The 19,824-nt window shown below is 36.8% G+C and overlaps 1 protein-coding gene and 1 non-coding gene across 3 annotated transcripts in view; one reads left to right on the forward strand and one right to left on the reverse strand.

Moving 5' to 3' along the window:
• The window catches only part of HIKESHI (heat shock protein nuclear import factor hikeshi), a 38,941-nt gene that overhangs the window by 2,345 nt on the left and 16,772 nt on the right, over nt 1-19,824 (reverse strand). For both annotated transcript variants that reach the window (XM_019739650.3, XM_074335630.2), the window contains exon 3: nt 4,970-5,121. In XM_019739650.3, the coding sequence (XP_019595209.1) occupies nt 4,970-5,121 (152 nt within the window). The remainder of the gene's footprint in view (nt 1-4,969; nt 5,122-19,824) is intronic.
• Nucleotides 16,444-16,576, forward strand: LOC141572571 (small nucleolar RNA SNORA61). Its single transcript, XR_012497895.1, has one exon. It is a non-coding gene; the product is annotated as a small nucleolar RNA SNORA61 (small nucleolar RNA).

The raw sequence follows: 19,824 nt of genomic DNA on the forward strand, positions 1-19,824 counted from the left end.
TTTTGATGACTAGGAAGAGGGGCTTGGCCTACCAGATATTAAGACTTTTACTGGCAAAGGAACAGGCAAATAAACTAGTTGGAATAAGAGAGCCCAGAAACAAACCTAAGCATATGTGACGACGTGATATAGCTATAACAAAGATGCTATTACTCAGAGTAAAAAAAAGAAAAGGACTAACTATTCAATTAATGGGGCTAGGACAACTAGTTTTCCATAGAGGAAGAATGAATTTAGATACCATCTCATACCACACACAAACATAATTCAAAAAGTAAAACATTAAAGCTTTAATTAAGAACTGTAAGAGAACCTAACATCTTTACGTATCAGGGTAGGAAAGGATTTTTCAAATACAAAAAAACTCACAAATCATAAAGGGAACAACTGATAACCCTCTCTACATAAAAACATGTCAATATGCATTAAATATTATAAACTATATTACAGACAAGCAACATGCTAGGAGAAGAAATCTGCAACATATATAACAAAGGATTATTATCCAGAACACATAAAGGCCTCTTCCCAAAAAAGGTGAAATTTAAAAGTACCATAAATAACACAATATAAAATTGGGGAAAATTTATAAACAGTCAATTCCTGTAACAGAAAATACAAATGCAGACCAAAATGTGAAAAGATGCTCAACCTCATTAGTAATTTAAAAATAAAAACCAAAACAATAGTTATAATTTCACCCGTCAGCTGGGGAAAAATTTAAGATCTGATAAATATTAGTGAGACTGTATAAACAGCTATCAATACGGAAATGAAAAAACCCAATTGTGGCTCATTCATACAGTGACATACTATACAATAAGTAAAACAAACTAGATGTATGCCATGTATCAACACAGATAAATCATTAAAATAATGTTGAGTGAACAACAGTTAAGTTATAGAAGTCTGTGCAGTATGATACCATTTATATTCATTTTAAAAACATACAAAAGAGTAAATCAACAAGAAGGAAAAGTAAAGGAACCAAAGAACAAGGGATTCAAAACAGAAAAGAAATAAAAGAAACTTGTACAGTGATGGTGAAAGAAAATAATATCCTGATGACAGCTAGGCAATAGTCGAATAATCAGTACACAGTCAGACAAAAAAAAAAAGAAAAAAAAAGGAGCATTCCAAAAAATATGTTTCTAAGGCAAATTTTAAGTGGCTATATTTATATAAATATATTGAATGGGAATTTACACTTGGCAGAATCTGGGCATAAATTAGAAATGGAAACAGAAATCCATGCAAAGGGGAAAAAATGAAGTATTTATTAACCAGGAAAAATGAAGTTACACAAGAAATGTAATCATAGCACTACACACAGCTCAGCTCTGACAAATATTTACCTAATCATAATACTGAAAACTTTGAATATTAATTTAACAAAAATCTACTATATTGGAAAGGTGGGGAGAAAAGATGTCTGTGTTCATTGAGGAGCAGAGAGCTAAATCATGTTACATTTTGGTTAAGTCAATGGAAAACACCTACAACAGACAAATTAATAAAGAACAGATGAAGTTTTTCTGACACATGGAAGAAAATACAGGAAGAAATAAGTTAGAAAAATAAGGGGAAAGTTAGAAGTGGATGCTTCTGAGAATAAGCAGAATATAAAAAGTAAAACAGAGGATAGTCGTTTGAAATGTACAACTATTTGACTTTTTAAACCATGTACATGCACTACCAATAAAAACTAAAATGAAATGAGAGTAAATAGAATCATAAATTAGACAAAATATAAATCTAGGTGGAAGATACAGGAAAGTCTTCATATATAAATCACTATAAAAGAGAGCTCTATAAAGACAGGTATTATTTTGTTTTTCCTATTTTTATATATTTGTGCTTAGAAAACACCTAGCACACAGTAAGTACACAGTAAATATTTGTGGAATGTACTTTACAATATACTTAAACTATTTCAAAATAATACGTTTAATAAAAAATACATATGTTTATAAAAAAGTTCCAAGACCCCCAGTGGATGCTGGAAACTGCAGACAGTACCGAACCCTGTATATACACTGTCTTTTCCTATACGTACATACCTATAATAAAGTTTAATTTATAAATTAGGCAATTTGACACAAAATTCACTTTTACCATAGATATTAGCAACCTCAGCATATGATTTTTTTTCCTTTCCTTATTGAGAACTTCCACCTTTCACTTACAGTGAGCACTTACTTACGGCTTCTCTTTGACACACCCAAATCGCCAGTATCACTCTTCTTGCACTTTGGGGCCATTAGTAAGTAAAATAAGGGTGACTTGACCACTATGATGCCAAGACAAGTGAATCTGACAAGCGAGCCAGCTACATAGAGCGTGGCTATGCCGGACAAAGGGATGATTCACATCCCAGGCGGGACACACCGGGATGCTGGGGGGCTTCATCACACTGCTCAGAACAGCATGCGATTTAAAACTTAAGAATTGGGCGGCCAAGTTGGCTCAGTTGGTTAGAGCGCAGTGCTCACAACACCCAGTTCACCGGTTCAATTCCCACCTGGGCGGGCGAGCTGTGCCCTCCACAACTAGATTGAAAACAAAAATGACTTGACTTGGAGCTATGGGCCCTGGAAAAACATACTGTTCCCCAATATTACCAGATAAAAATTTTTTAAAAACCCCACAAACTTATGAATTGCTTATTTCTGGAATTTTCCATTTAATATTTTCAGACCGCAGTTGACCACAGGGAACCGAAACCACAAAAAGTGAAACCCCAGACAAGGGCTACTATAATTTACAAATATATAGAGTAAAAGGTCTTCTTGCCCCTCTCCGGGGATAAAATCACTTTGGTATGCATTTTCCAGACATTTTTCTGATACAGTCTATATGAGATACTATAAGAAACATTTCACTGCTTTCTTTTTTCAGCACAGTTATTTTTTTAATTATTGAAAATAATTTAAAGACCCAGACTCTGACACTCTTAATTCAGCACAGTCTCAAGAGATCATGTGACAAGTCTACTTTCAAACTCATGGCCACAACCCTCAAAAGTGTGTTGCCCGGCATACCCATGTGGTTTCCCTAGTACATTCACCCTCCTCCTCTCCTAGAGGACTTTATTTAATAATCTTTTTAATTTATATTTCCAATATTTCCTCTCCCCTCAATCTTAGCTGATGACCTTGCTTCCTCTCTCAACTGAGCAAAGAGAAAGAACCAAGTGAGAGCTTACACAAGCTCTAATCCCTTACCAACCTCCTGAATCTGTGCCTACATCCATTACTATAAACGCTGTCCATTATCCTATTTAAAATCAACACCTCCAAATGTGCTCCCATTTCCTAAGCAAGAACACCCACCACTTGTGCAATTCTCTCTGCTCTTCTGCAGCACCATTTTTTTCTCTAATGTTTTATTCCTGTCAGTGAAACATAATGAAATGCCTCCCATTACAAACGGGGGAAAAATTCCTTTTCCCCCAGCCCTCTCAAGTAACCAAACCATTTAGCTGCTGTCCTTTATGACAACACTCATCAAGAGTCATCTATGTTCACTGTTTCCATTCCCTCCTCTCCAATTCACTCCAACTCACTGCAAACTCCCCTCCACCTCTCTGAACTCTTGCCAGTCTTGCACGACTTCTACCTGCTGAATCCAATGGTTAACTCTTAGCCGTCCCCTTCCTTGACCCAGCAGCAGTGATACTATTGATGATCACTTCTTCCTGCTTAAAAACCACTCTTCACTTGGCTTTCAAAGCACTTTTTGGGGCCTCCTAGTTCAGGCTGCTTGCTCCTTTTCTTTCATTTCTCCTCATTTCCTAAGCTTCTCAACTGTGAAATGGCCCTGCAGTGACTGGCCAACTTTCCTATTTAGTTACTTTTCTAGTGATCACACCCCCTGTACAACTTTAAATACCATCGGTATACTGATGAGTCCCAAATATTGATCTCTATCAGACCTGTTTTTAAACTCTGGACTTGTCATATCCAGGTGGATATCTAACAGACATCCCAAACACAATGACCAAAACCCAACTCCTGACTCTACTCCCAGCACATACTTGTTCTTTTCACAATATTCCTATGTTCCAGTCCTCAGGCCAACACCTCCGGAGCAACTGCTGATGCCTCTCTATCTCAGACCTCACTGTGATCCATACTGTGAAACACTACTGGTTCCATCTTCAATTATCTCCAGAAGTCAACTGCTTTCCACCTCCCCATACCCACTGGTTCAAATCATTATCATCTTTCATACAGATTTTCACAAGAGACTCCTAACTGACCTTCCTCCTTCCATCTTTGTCCCACTACAGTTTCTCTCCAAAGATGTAAAATTGATCCTTTAAAAATGTAAGTTAGATCATATTACTCTTTTGCTCAAAGATCTCGTTTTCTCTTTCAAACAGAATATATGCCCAAGTCCTTATAAAAGGCAATGAGGTCCCGTATGACTTATCCTACAGCCATCTCCCCCATAATCTCCAGCCTCATCTCCCATTTCTCACTCTTGCTCACATTACTCCAGCCTCAAGGACTTTCATGTTATTCTTCAAACATAACCGATTTCTACCTCAGGGCCTTTGTACTAGCTATACCTCTGCCTAGTCCACCCTCCCCTCAGGCCTGTGCCAAACGGAGGTTAAAAGTCAAACCTTAAAAAAACCTTAGAAAGTCCAAGACGACAAAGATCCTGCTATTTAGGTTCACAACTATATACTCATAGTCTAGCATACTAATTGTGGGAGGAAAAAAGGAAAACAATATTTAAACCTGTTTTTATCATTATAAAAGCCTAAGTTCCATAAGAGCATTTACAAATTTGAAAATACCAATAGAGAAAACAGACAAACTGAACACATCCATGGAAGCCAATAATTTATGTCATATATGTGTATCTTCATTTTCACATGTTCTCTACCAGGCTAATTTCTAACATATAGAATAAGATTTTTAAATTATTTTAGAAAATGACGAAATGTACATTGCATTACCTGAGTGAATGAATCAACTGAGGATACAGCAGCATTACCTACAGGAGTCTGCTGAGCCAGACTGTCCAATAATTCCACGGAAATTCCAATCTGAGCAACAGATGGAGTTCGTACAATATTCATGGCTCCAAAAGGGTGTTGGCTTCCTTCTCCTGAAAGAAATTAACATGCGCCACATATTTCAAGTTCAACCTGTATCCATATAAATTTCTCATATGTGAAGAACCTCTGATCTACATGCTCTAAAAAGTTCTGCTACATGAAACTTTGTCTCTTTTCAGATAAATGTAAAAAGCTACATAGTTTTTTTATATTAACAAAGAATAAGAAAACTGAAAATTTTCCCACCAGATAGACAGCTGTTACCTTTCTAAAACTTATGAGAGAAAAATAAATGAATAAGCATTAATTAGATAAAAGATGCTCAATGCTAACTCTGAGGGAAGGATGGTTTTAAAGATTTTTAGATTTAGTTTTAACATCTGATTATTCCACCAAAGAAACACCTCTAAAATTGCCATTATGACTGACAAACATGGCATATTTTACTAAATGTCACGGATCACCCCACTTAACACCTGATGATCTGTTATCAAATAGGCAATAAAGAAATCTGCAGCTCATTCATGAAAGATATTTAATAACGTTTCCCTTTTATATCGTATATTTTATATTTTCCCCTTTAAAATATATCAAGTGTATACATGGGAAATACAGGCCAATTTTCCAATAAGACATCATCAGAAAATTTAGCTTGATGAGAGGAAAAGAATCATACAATAAATAGATTTTTTGATTATCTGCTGTTTTTATATAACTATAAAATATTTAAACAAATACTAAAGAACAAAAATCTGGGACAACACACATCGTTAATAACTAGAACACTCATTGCAAGTAACAAAACTCTTACATTTTCAAACATATGAATAAAAACTTATAAATGTATTTTTTTCTTTATTTAAAATATACACACACACCCCTCACTAAACATGACTGGTTTGGGTATTTTCAGTATTTTTAAATTATTTGTTTTAATTTTTACATATTTGTGAGTTCTCCAGATTTACTTCTATTATTTCAAGTTTCTATCAGTATAATCGAAGAACATTCTTTGGATGATTTCAATCTTTTAAAATACCAGGGATGCCAAAGAAATACACATGACTTGTATTCATCTTTTGTTATCGGTATATATTGACTATCACAATTTTAATAGTTCTTTCCTCTTAAAATGTGTATACATTTTTTTTTTGGTACCCTCTGTATATTGAGTCTTGTTTTGTGGCTTAATATACAGTCTATCCAAAGAAATGTTCCATGTGCAGTTGAGAAGAAATGTGTAGTCTGCTGTTGTTAGGTAGAATGTTCTATATAAATCTGTTAGGTCTAGATGACTTATAGTGTTGCTCACATCTTCAATTTCCTTGATGATCTTCTATCTAGTTGTTCTATCCATTATTGAAAATAGGGCATTGAAATTTCCAACTATTATTGCTGAACTATTTCTCTCTTCAATTCTGTCAGATTCTGTTTTCTGTATTTTGAGGCTGTTATTAGGTACATACAAGTTTATAATTTTTACATCTTTTCTATGGATTGACTCTTTTTATCATTATATAATGTCCTTCCTGTACCTCTCTAACAATTTTTTTCTTAAGTCTATTTAGTTTTATTTTAATATAGCCACTCCAGCTTTCTTTTGGTTTCTATTTGCATATATCTTTTTTAGCCTTTACCTTCAATCAAGTTGTATCTTTGAATCAATAGTTAGATCATGTTTGTCCATTCTGCAAATCTCTGCCTTTTAATTGGAAAGTTTAATTTTGTGTTAAAAATATACTTGTTAGTATACCATTTTAATTCCTCATCATTTCTTTTAGTATATGTTTTTTGTTCTTTTCTTAGTGGTTGAAATGGAGATTACAATTAACATCTTAATTTATAACAACCTAATTTGGATTAATACCAATTTCAATAGTATACGAAAATTTTGCTCCTATATAACTCCTCTCCTTTATGTTGCTATTGTCACAAATTACATCTTTACACACAGTATGCCCATAAACAAAGACACAGATTTTGTTTTATGCAGTTGTCTTTCATATAAGATAGGGGGAAAAAAGAGGTATAAACAAAATGTGCACAGTACTGACTTTTATAATTACCTATGTAGTTACCATTATGTGTGTTTTTTCCTTCATGTGAATTCAATTTATTGTCTTATATCCTCTGATTTCAGCCTGAAGGATTCACTTTAGCATTTCTTGTAGGATGGGTTTTCTAGCAATGACTCTGTTTGCATTTATCTGGGAATGTTTTCATTCCTCCTTCATTTCTGATGTTTTGATAAGAGAATTTTTGATCGATAAGAGAATTTTTGATTGACAGCTTTTTACTTTCAAGTACTTTCAATGTCATCCCACTGCCTTCTGGACTCCACTGTTTCTGATGAGAAATCAGTTGTAATCTTAAGGATTTTTGTGTGTAATAAGTCGTTTCTCTTGCTGCTTTCAAGATGCTCTGTGTCATTGGCAGTTTGATTATATGTCTTGGTGTGGAGTTTATCTTTCTTGGAGTACATTGAGTTTCTTAAGTGTGTAGATAATGTTTTGCATAAAATTTAGCAAGTTTTGGGGCATTATTTCTTCAATATTCTTTCCACTCCTTCTGAGATTCCTATTATACATATGTTGGTACACTTGATTGTCTCATAGATCTCTACAGCTCTGTTCATTTTTAATTTGTTCTTTCTGCTCTTCAAACTAGTTGTTTCAATTGACCTATCTTCAAGTTTACGGATTCCTTCTGCCTACTCAAAACTAGTGAAATTTTCATTTGTAACTGTTACTTTTCAGCTAATTTACTTAGTTCCTTTTATAATTTCTGATATTCTCTATTTGATGACACATCATTCTCCTGGTTTCCTTTATCTCTTAAGGATATTTGAGACAGTTTACTTAGAGTCCTTAACTATTAAGCCCAATGCCTGAGCTTCTTAAGGACAGTTTCTGTTCATTTCTTCTGTGAAATGGACTTACTTTCTTGTTTCTTATATACTTCATTAACTTTCTGTGGAAAGCTGGATGTCAAATATTACAGTGTAGCAACTCTAGCAATCATGTTTTCCCCTTCTCAGAGTTTATTGTTACTGTTTGCTGCAGTTATTCCCTTGTTTAATGGCTTTTCTGAACCAATACTGTAAAGTCTGTATTTCTTGTCATGTGATCGGTCAAATCTCTGTTCTATTAGCTTAGTGGTCAGCTAATGATTGGAAAGAGATTTCCTTAAAAGTTTAGAACCAAAAACTTCTCCCAGTCTTTGCAGATGGGTTGTGTATTGGCACATGCTGTCAATACTCAAGCAGGCAGTTTACAAGTCTGCCTTAGCCTTCAGTTCCTGCTTATGCAGAACCTCAAGGTCAGCCAGAGGTTGAGAATATAGGACCTTGCCAAGCACATGCACAGCCCTGGAGAAGGTCAGGTTAGATTCCCAGGTCAGAAAATTTCAAAGCCATTATTCCCCAAAGTACTTTATTCCCAGCCTTTCCTCCCAAGCTTTTGGTTAGTCTACTTTTTGCCCCAGCTGTTGTCACTGCCTCAGGCAGCAATGACCGACAGCCTATAAATATTTTTGACAAACACTCCCAGGGTAGTAACTTTAGCCCTGGAAGAGTTTCAAGTTAGGAGAGAAAAAGGCAAGTCTTTGAATCAGTCTTTCAGGGAGCCACCAGACAGATCAAAACAAATTCATTACAATTGGTTGTGAATGAGGTCCATTCGGCTTCCTCTATGCCATGGGCTGTTATTTTCAAAGCTACCACTAGGCTGAAGAACAGGGGATGGGAGCAGGGTTAAGTAAAAATACAACAAACCTCACTGTTCTAAGCTCAAGATTCAGTGGTTTTTCTTTACTAAATATTCCCCTGGTTGCTATAAGCTTTGAGTTAGTTTCCAGAGTCCTGGAAAAGTTAATTCCGACAGTTTTTGTCTATTTCTTTATTATTGTTGTTGTTGTTGCTTTTATGGAGGGATAGACTTTTGTAGTTCCTTACTTCACCATTTTCATTGTTTTAAACTTAGAATTATGCTAAGTTCAGAAAATGCACTGCTATTTGCATAACAGTCTCCAATGATCTCAATCAAGGAAAGAGGTTCAATACAACCTTCTATTGCTTTAGTTGTAACTATCTGCCCAAGCAGAAAGTCTTGTCATCTCTAACCTGCATACTGCATCACACACAATCTCTTGGCAAAGGAGTAAGGCCCCTAAGTAAAACTGTCTAAGATGCATTGTAAGAGATGGAACTAAGGAAATATTCTGACTTCTTCATTTTAATATATGAGGGAAAAAAGAGACTCAAAAGTCTTCAGCAGTCTTTAATCTATGTTGTCTGAGAGCTATTGTGAAATTGTATCATTCTTTTAGTAACTGTTATCCTCAAAATGGGCTTGACACAGTAATTGATACCCTCCAAGTACAAAGGTTCTTATTTGCAAACCATAAAATAAAATACTGGGAAGAAACTCTGGAATATATTATACAAATTTACAGTTAATGTTTAATTTTGGGACTGAATTTATGACAGCCAAAATGAAAAACAAAACAAAACAAAAAGACAACTATGATCAGTTATATTGAGTCTCATTGTCTGGGGGAAAAAAACAGCTGGGAAAGTAAAACATGTGACCTGGTCTTTTTAAAAAATACATTCAAGTCCTCAATAACATTCCAACAGTAAAAGCAACGGCAATTTTTTTTTTTTTTTAAGATTTTTTATTGGGGAAGGGGAACAGTGTGTATTTTCAGGATTTTATTGGGAACAGTGTGTTTTTTCCAGGACCCATCAGCTCCAAACCAAGTTGTTGTCCATCAATCTGGTTGTGGAGGGCGCAGCTCAGCTCCAAATCCAGTTGCCGTTTTCAATCTTAGTTGCAGGGGGCACAGACCACCATCCCACGTGGGAATCGAACCGGCAAGCTTGTTGTTAAGAGCTCGTGCTCTAACCAAATGAGCCCTCCGGCCACCCTGCAGCAGCTCAGCTCAAGGTGCTGTGTTCAATCTTAGTTGTGGGGGACCGCAGCCTACCACCCATGCATGAGTAGAAGCGCTTGTTGAGAGCACGCGCTTCTAACCAACTGAGCCATTCGGCCTCCCCTTGGCAGGTCAGCGGCAGCTCAGCTCAAATTGTTGTCTTCAATCTAGTTGTGGAAGGCACAGCTCACTGGCCCATGTGGGGATTGAACCAGCAACCCCGTTGCTCAGAGCTCGCGCTCTAACCAACTGAACCAATCGGCCACCCTCAACAGCAAATTTTTCAAAGCTATTTCTCAAAGTGTCCATCCTCAAGGTAAGGTCAAAGCCTAACACAAGGCTCAAATCAGAAAGAAATCCTACAGGAAACTTGTCAGTACACAAGGAAAAGCAGTCATCATCATTTACTATCTGGATCTAAAGGACTCTTTTAAAAAATATATACATTTTGATTGAGACAACCAGGATGGCGCAGTAGATAAACACTGTGCTTACCTTCTTTCACAACCACATCCAAATTCCAACTAATCTAGAAAACAACCATCATTGAGAATCACCTAAAATCAAGCTGAACTGAAGCCTTTCAACTAAGGACATGCAGAAGAAGCCACCTCCAAACTGGAAGGAAGGGCAGAGCTGCGGAACGGCTAGTCCCACACCCGCGTGTGACCATTAAAGATCCGGAGGGATACTTCATCTGTGGGGTCCCCCCCAAACCCCGAGAGGAGCAAGAGGTGCCAGCCGCACCCCAGCCCAGGGTTCCAGTACCAGGGAAAGAAGTCCCCATAATTTCTGGTTGTGAAAACCAGCGGAGATTGTGACTGAGATTGAGGGCGGCTGCACTCCCAGGTGCTCCTCTGAAAGGGATCGCGCGCACAGACTTACTACCCACCAGTGGAATCACTCGCTCTGAGCTCCAGGGCTGGGGCAGCAGCTGGAAAGGCAGCAGGGACATATGGTGGGGAACTGAGTTGTCCGGCTTGGGATGAGGGCTGGAGAGGCGGCTTTCTCCTGGAGAGGGGAGCTGGTAGAGGCCATTGTTTCTTTGCTGAGCCCTCCCCCTTCTCTGCATGCGAATGGAGGTGACTGCCATTTCTGAGTCTCTGCCATTCATTCCCACACCCTGGCGATTTGAGACCCGGCCCCACCCAACTTTCGGGCACACGGAAGCCACTTTCAGTGGCTTTTCTGTGCAAACTGCCCACCTTAGCAAAAGCTACAGCTTTTCCTAGGGTCTCTCAAAGGTTTGCGGAACCGAGACAAGCAGCATTTGGCTTGAGCTTGTCCTGTATCTCTAGCTGAACAGCCCTAAGCTGGCACTAGTGGCAGCCAGCCTTGGTTTGTGGTTTGGCCTTTCAAGGCACTTCCAAGCACAGCACGGCTGCAGCTATCTGTGGATTTCTTTATGGCTCCTGCCAGGTGGCCCCGGGTGGGGCAAAGGCTGTGGCTGAACTTGACCTACAGTGGATCCCCTCCAAAGCAGTGCTGGGGCTGGAGCCCCCAGTAGCCAGCTTCAAAACGAGCTGGAGCATTACCCAACCGCCTCCTAGAAAGACACACCCAAGGGGCAGATTGGGCAGATCCTGCTCTGTAGGGTCAGCCCCTACACAACAACTCTTCCACTGTAGTCAAGGCCAGTACTCACACAACCAGTGAGCCCAAGGGTCAGTCCCTCACACTGATGTGCAATTATCAACCAAGGCTCAACTACAAGAGGAGGGCACACACAACCCACACAAGAGACACACCTGGAATGCATGGCTCAGGTGACCAGAAAGAATGTGCCACTGAGCCCCACAGCACACCTACTACATAAGGCCACTCTACTAAGACTGAGACATAGCAGCCCTACCTAATACACAGAAACAAACACAGGGAGGCAGCTAAAATGGGGAGATAAAGAAACATGTCCCAAATAAAAGAACAGAACAAAGATCCAGAAAAAGAACTAAGCAAAACAGAGATAAGCAATCTATCAGACACAGAGTTCCAAACACTGGTTATTCAATGATCTCAGGGAGAACTTCAACAGAGAGACAGGAAGCATAAAAATGGAGATGGAAACCATGAAAAAGAACCAGTCAGAAATAAAGGATACAATAACAGAAATGAAGACTATATTACAGGGAATCAACAGTAGATTAGATGAAGGAGAGGACCTAACCAGCAATGTAGAAGGTAGCAGAAAACTCCCAACCAGAACAGCAAAAAAAAAAAAAAAAAAAAAGAATCCAAAAATTTAAGGATTAAGGGGCCTCCAGGACAATCTCAACCATACTAACATTTGCATTATACGAGTACAAGAAAAGAGAGAACAAGAAATTTAAAAACTTTTTGAAGAAACAATGACAGAAAGCTTCCCTATCCTGTTGAAGGAAATAGACATACAAGTCCAGAGAGCACACAGTGTCCCAAACAAGATAAATCCAAAGAGGCCAACACTAAGATACATCATAATTAAAATGCCAAAGGTCAAAGACAAAGACAGAATCTTTAAAAAAGCAAGAGAAAAACAGTTAGTTACCTACAAGAGAGCCCCCATAAAACTGTCAGCTGATTTCTCAACAGAAACTTTGCAGGCAAGAAGGAAGTGGCAGGAAATATTCCAAGTGATGAAAAGAAATGACATACAACCAAGATTGCTCTACCCAGCAAGGCTGTCATTTAGAATTAAGGGCAGATAGGAGCTTCCCAGACAAGAAAAAGCTGAGGGAGTTCATCACCACCAAACCAGTATTACAAGGAATCTTAGAAGGACTTCTTTAAGATGGGAGGGGGGTTAAGGACGGGTGAAAGGGGAAGGGATTAAGAAGTACAAATTGGTTGTTACACAGTAGTCATGGGGATGAAGGGTATAGCATAAGGAATATAGTCAATAATATTGTAATAACTAGGTATGGTGCCAGATGGGTACTAGATCTGTCAGGGTGATAGATGGGAACGGGGTTAGGGACAGGGTGAAAAAGGCAAAGGTATTAAGAAATACAAATTGGTAGTTAATACAGTATGGGGAATATAATCAACAATGTTGGATTGATTATTCTAAATAATGTTTATAAATCTAAAAATGACAAATTACAGATCAAAGAAGATGGTCATCCTTTTTTCAACAAATTATGAGCCCTTAGAAGTTTCACAATTTCAAGGTTTCAAGTATTGGCATTTTGAAAATGCAATTTCCAGAAAAATAACCAGAAGTAATGATAAGCTACAACCTATTAGAGATGTGTTTAAAGTCAGTAGTCAGATTTTATACGACGGATATCTTCCCCTTTTATCCACGGCAGTTGATGAACGTTGTAGTCAGAGAACTTGGCTCATTTTGCCTATCTATAACTTAAATTCCGGGGAAATGTGGAATGAGTATATGGGTTTGCTGTATTTTAATACTTAATAAAAAGAAATTTATTCTAATAAAGTAGTTTTTCACTATCTCTTCTGAACTTTTAAAAATTTACTTAAAATGTACATATATATATATATATATATATATATATATATATATATATATATTTGATTAGTTTCAGGTGTGCAAAACAACATAATAGTTAAACATTTGAACCCCTCATAAAGTGATAACCCACCCCCCAAGCTAGTACCCCTCTACCATCTTATATAACTGTTACCATACCATCAATTATCTTCCCTATGTTTTACTCCACATCCTGTATATTTAGTTATAGTTGACATTCAATATTATTCTACTTCATCTTCAGGTGTATAGCGCATTAGTCAGGCATCTACACAGTCTATGATGTGATCCCCTGATAAGCCCAGTGCCCATCTGGCATCTTACATGATCTTTACAACTTTGACCTTTGGGCTCACTGGTTGTGAGGACTGGCCTTGACTACAGTGGAAGAGTTGTTGTGCAGGGGCTGACCCTACGGAGCACCTACACCTATTACCTTCTAATTACCGTTGTATAAACACCCACTTTCAGCAATGTTCACTTATAAACTGTATCCAATTTTGGAGCACACATATAAGAGATAAAAGAATACCAGCATACATCCTTTCTCTTGTCCAAGATTTTGTCACAAAATATTGTGTGTTTACGTCCTCCTTGCTGAACTGTGAAAGGAGGAGGAAACACACTATCCAATTATCAATTTTTTTAGTTTGAGAAAATTCACCTAAGAGATCACCTGAAAATTCAGTCTGAAATTTTGCTTATATGATCCACTTCGCCATCATCAGAGCCTGGAATGCTGCTATTTCTCTCTTTGTATTCATTTTCTGATTCATGTAATAACTGTGAAACTTGTTCCTTTGTCAATTTTCTTCTCTTTGCCATCATGAACAAAATATGAAAAATTATGAATTTCCAATTCTGTTCGATAAAAGTGAAAAGCAGATAATGAAGATGGTGTCTCCGGTCTCCTTTTATACTTCTTGAAAGATGACATAATCCTTTGAACAATGCAATATGGAAACTGGGATAATGAATTGGCAAACTAAGGTGCACAAGATAAATCCGTTCCACAATCTATTTTTGTATGACCTGGGAGGTAAGAATAGTTTTTACATTTTTAAAGGGTTGTTTAAAAAAAAAAAAAATGCAACAGTGTCTATATGTGGCCCACAAAGCCTAAAATATTTACTATCTTATATCTTACCCTTTACCAAAAAGTAATTCTATCATTCTTTTTTTTTCTTCTTTTTTTTGCATAGTTGAGAATAATTGACGAGTAATGATGAAATAATTCTTTGGATGAAACAGGATGATGTAGGTAAAGTAAAATCACTAATACCTCCAAACGCATCTAAGATTTATAGACTCGTCCAGAGCACCCATATGGTACTTGCAAGATAAAATGAGTTTAAAAAACACACAAGTAATTGTTGTTTGGAAGATCTCCACAAAAGAATAAAACTACTGAAGTATCAATCTTTCTAAGAGTTTTAAGTATCCCAAAAAGAAACTGAAAAACTAAAAATGAGTCCACTGGGTAAGACATTATAGGTGTGCATTGCAGCAAAAAGAACTAAAGAAAAAATACTTATGCCAAAAATAAGTCATTCACAATAAAGTGGCATTTGAATATGACATATGCTAAAAAGCTATATAGAAACAGCTTAATTATGCCTGCTTAAAAATCTTCCTAGTATTGAATATAAATATTTAGAAATTACATATATATATTTCTAAAATTTCTGCTTCGCTTCTATTGATAGCCTGACAAGGCTAAATTACATTTCTCACATTCTAAGAGGAATGTGATTTTCAAAGGTTTATCAACAATATTTTAAACCAGATAAAAATGATGACTTATTTGACATTATGTCTAGAATTTAGATGTCTGAAATGTATTTAAACAAGCAATATTTTCCAAGTATATAAAGTCCATCACTGTGCTTCTACACACTCTGAAGAACATAAAGTAAAAGATACAAACAGTCCGTATCCTTAAGGAGTTTATACTCTAATGGGGCAGTAACAGTCACTTCACCTTTCTGAATAAGTTTCATTATCTGGATGATTATTAAGATCCCTTCTAGAGCTATCTTTCTGTGATTTTATAAAAACATAACTATTTCTTCAGTACCAACTACGTACCAGGCACTATTAGGCATTTTGCATTCATTATCTCTAATGCGCACAAAAACACTTGCACTACAGATATTGTCATCTCCATTTACCTGAATTCTCCTCTAAGTAACTCGGTCAAGACTACCCAGCTCGTAATGAGTATCATCGGGAATCAAAACAGATCTATCAAGCTCCAAAGCTGATGCTCATTACAGTTCATTATCCTACCTGTTCATACCAAATTCTATGGCACAAACTCTTCACTGATTTTAATTTACTTCACAATAAGCCATTCAAGAAAGCAATTCAAGAAATATCAGGAAGTAAAAGGTTCCCATTCTCAGTCATTAGCTCCACTTCATGTGAACAGATTAACATTAGCATCTTGAGCTTTTTTTGTCCTTCCAAATCCTCTTGACAAGCTCAACCCAATTTTAAAATGAAAACTAGAATAAGTTTAAAAGTATCTTCTTGGCAACTGAGCTAGATGAAGCGAGAGGAGACAATTCATGTATAGAGAAAGCCAAAGCAAGCACATTAAAAATGGCAGCAACCCCAAAAATAGATGAGCAGAATTATAAAGAAGAAATCCAAATGATGATTTCTAACAAATTCTAATTTTAACATTCCTTAAAAATCCCTCTTTGATGCTAAGCCTTTTTTCACGGGTATTTTTGTCACTGACTTGAAAAACAAAGAAAGGCTGAGCAACTGTACCAGACTGAAGATTAAAGAAGTGTGACAGTTAAATGCATTGGCTCGATCCTCACTGGATCCTAGATAGGGGGGTGGGAGTGGAAGACACACGACTGTTATAAAAGGCAATATTGGGAAAATTAGCAAAACTTTAATGCAGGCTGTATATTAGACAAGAGTATTGTATTAATGTTAAATTTGCTGAATATGAACCCTCCGGTTCCCTTTCCCATTGGTTCTGAACACCAGTCTTGGTGGTTGTAAGGGGAGTAAAAGTAGTACTAAGGCTGGCCTCACAGTGCTTATAGTCTGCTATATAGTGTGTGGGCTAGTTTCAAACAGGGTCCAAAAAAAAGAAACTGTAAGAAAAAAATTTGAATATGATTATTTACACTGTGATTATATAAGAGAACACCCTTGTTCTAGGAAATATATGCTGATGTATTTAGGAGTAAAGGGGCACGTCTACAACTTATTCTCAAAAGTTTCAGGAATACACACACACACACACACACACACACACACACACACACTGATCTCCAGAGAATGATAAATAACATGTAGTAAAATGTATGAATGTGGGAGAACATAAGAAATTTTTTATACTAGTCTTATAAATTTTTCTCTATTTATAAAATTATTTCAAAAAAAGTTGTTTTAAATCCCTAATACAAAAACATTCTTTTAAATATCAGAATTTAGTTAGAATTTCATTGCAAACTAACACAACCTCACAGTAGGGCCTTGGTCAAAAAAAAAAAAAAAAAAGATAAGGTGCCTAATTTACCCTGAAGGCCTATAACATAAAATACTAGCTAATTCTACCACAAAGCTTTACCACATTCATTACTCTATATTATTTACATAAATATATAATCCCTCTTTTTGAGACAACAGGTGATTTGATCAAGCCTTTCTTATTCTTCTATTAAGTACAATCATATGTTAAAGTACTAAAGACACAATAAAAAATATTTGTTAAGTTCCACATAAGTGTTTTTAGTATATCTGACCTAATGTCCTACTCCCCCACCTGCTCTTCCAATCTTGGCCTCTTCTGTTTCCCATCTCCACATAATTCTCCACTGCAGATGTCACTGGAATTCTCCCTGACTGAGGCATTGAGCCATTTCCTCATTGTCTCTTGAAACACTTTACAAATAGTTAACCTACAGAGAAAAGGAAGGTTTTACGTTGAACTTTCTGTGTATGAAAGAGTATGTAGATGTGATTTAAACAGATTTTTCAAATAGTATATGAACTCTACAAATATTTACCTTTGGAAAATGCATATAAACATGCATAAATATTGTAATATAAATTCTTTCAGTTACATATTTTTGGTTAAGAGAAACTGCTTCCACCTTCCAAATTCAGAGTCAAAAATTTAAACCATAATTTAAAAGATATTGTACTTATGTTCGTTATATATTATGAACCAAAAAACTTCTTAAAGTTAACATTACATGGCATCTCATAATTCATAGTTACAAGTTTTATTATAGATGTTTAAGTCGTTATAGACACCAGCATTCAGCTGACCTACTATATGAATGTTAAGTTTTCTTATACATTTTACAGTTTAATGACACTACTAAGGCTACATACCACTTTCAGAAGTCAGGTAAGACATTTTACGGAAAAATTTCAAAAACCACCGCAAAATCTGACAACACTAATATCAGAGCTAGAAATACTTAAGTGTATGTGGAAAATGGATTTCTAATTCTAATTACAGATACCTTTTATGTTAATGAGATGGACAGACATCAAAAAAGCAACCTATCTCCCAAAAAACTTCATTAAGAAAATTAAAAATGTGGGGCGGCCGGTTAGCTCAGGTGGTTAGAGCACGATGCTTATAGCACCAGGGTTGCCAATTCAATCCCCACATGGGCTGGTATGAGCTGCACCCTCCACAACTACCTTGAAACAACTACTACTTGACTTGGAGCTGATGGGTCCTGGAAAAACACACTTAAAATAAATAAAAGTTTAAAAAAATAAAATAAAAAATGCAATCCATTGAGAAAATTCCGAGTACAACCTTCTGTGAAGAATGTGAAAATTCTGAACTTAGAAGAAAATATACAGAGCATTTATAATAGTCCTTTTGGCTTCCTATTATCCATATCTGACTTTCTCATATGCTATTAAGAGTTGCAATGCTGGGGCCAGTCCAGTGGCTCAGGCAGTTAGAGCTCCATGCTCCTAACTCCGAGGGCTGCCTGTTCAATTCCCACATGGGCCAGTGGGCTCTCAACCACAAGGTTGCCAGTTCAACTCCTCGAGTCCCGCAAAGGATGGTGGACAGCGCCCCCTGCAACTAAGATTGAACACGGCACCTTGAGCTGAGCTGCCGCTGAGCTCCCGGATGGCTCAGTTGGTTGGAGCGAGTCCTCTCAACCACAAGTTGCTGGTTCGACTCCTGCAAGGGATGGTGGGCAGTGCCCCCTGCAACTAGTAACGGCAACTGGACCTGGAGCTGAGCTGCGTCCTCCACAACTAAGACTGAAAGGACAACAACTTGAAGCTGAATGGCACCCTCCTCAACTAAGATTGAAAGGACAACAACTTGACTTGGAAAAAAGTCATGGAAGTACACCCTGTTCCCCAATAAAGTCCTGTTCCCTTTCCCCAATAAAATCTTAAAAAAAAAGAGTTGCAATGCCGAATTTTGGTACGAAGATGATGAGAATAGATATACTGTCCCCCAAAATGAGACCTAGCTGGAAAATAAGCCCTAACATGATTTTTCAGGATGACATTCCCTTAACATAAGCCCTAACGCGTCTTTTGGAGCAAACCTTAATATAAGACCTGGTCTTATTTTCGGGGAAACACAGTAAGTATCTTTAATCCAACATGTGATTTTCACCCTAAAGATTTTGTCATTATATTCAGAATTTCACTAAGTGGATTGAGATAGCCAGGAAAGCTGAAGATGAGGCCTGATAAAAATGACCAAATCCAGATTCATAGTTGTCAAACAAAGATGTTTGTTAATATTAACTCAAGGTACATTGTGAAAAGTTAATAATGTATCATAATCCTCAAAGAAACCACTAAAAAACTAATGCAAAGGTAGATTAAAAAAAAAGAGAGAAAACGAAATATGGATTAAAAAAATACTCAAACCAAAAGAAGGCCAAAGACAGGAAAAAGAAACAGTAAGATAAAAATTTAAACCTAACCATACCAGTTATACTAAATATTTATGGACTAAGCACCTCATTTAAAAGGCTAAAAACTGTAAGAAGAGGTTAAAAAAGAGGCAGCACCTAACTATATTGTTGACAAGAGATACACAGATTTATGTCAAAAGTAAACATACAAAAAAATATATAGCATGAGAACTCTAATCATAAAAAAGGTGGAGACGCTATATAAGGTTTAGACAAAGTAGACTTCAAATCAGGAGCATTACCAGAGACAAAGAGCATTTCACATTGATGAAAGAGCCCATTAATTAATCTTACACACCCATAAAACAGATGAAAAGAGAACAGTGGCTACATCTTTTACTTCTTTTTCTTGTCTCACTGCACTCTTACTACTTGTATTCAACATGGTACTCAAAGAAGGCCTGGGA

The sequence above is a fragment of the Rhinolophus sinicus genome, chromosome 14 (assembly GCF_057876585.1).
Source record: "Rhinolophus sinicus isolate RSI-liver-muscle chromosome 14, RSI-T2T, whole genome shotgun sequence".
Taxonomy (NCBI): domain Eukaryota; kingdom Metazoa; phylum Chordata; class Mammalia; order Chiroptera; family Rhinolophidae; genus Rhinolophus; species Rhinolophus sinicus.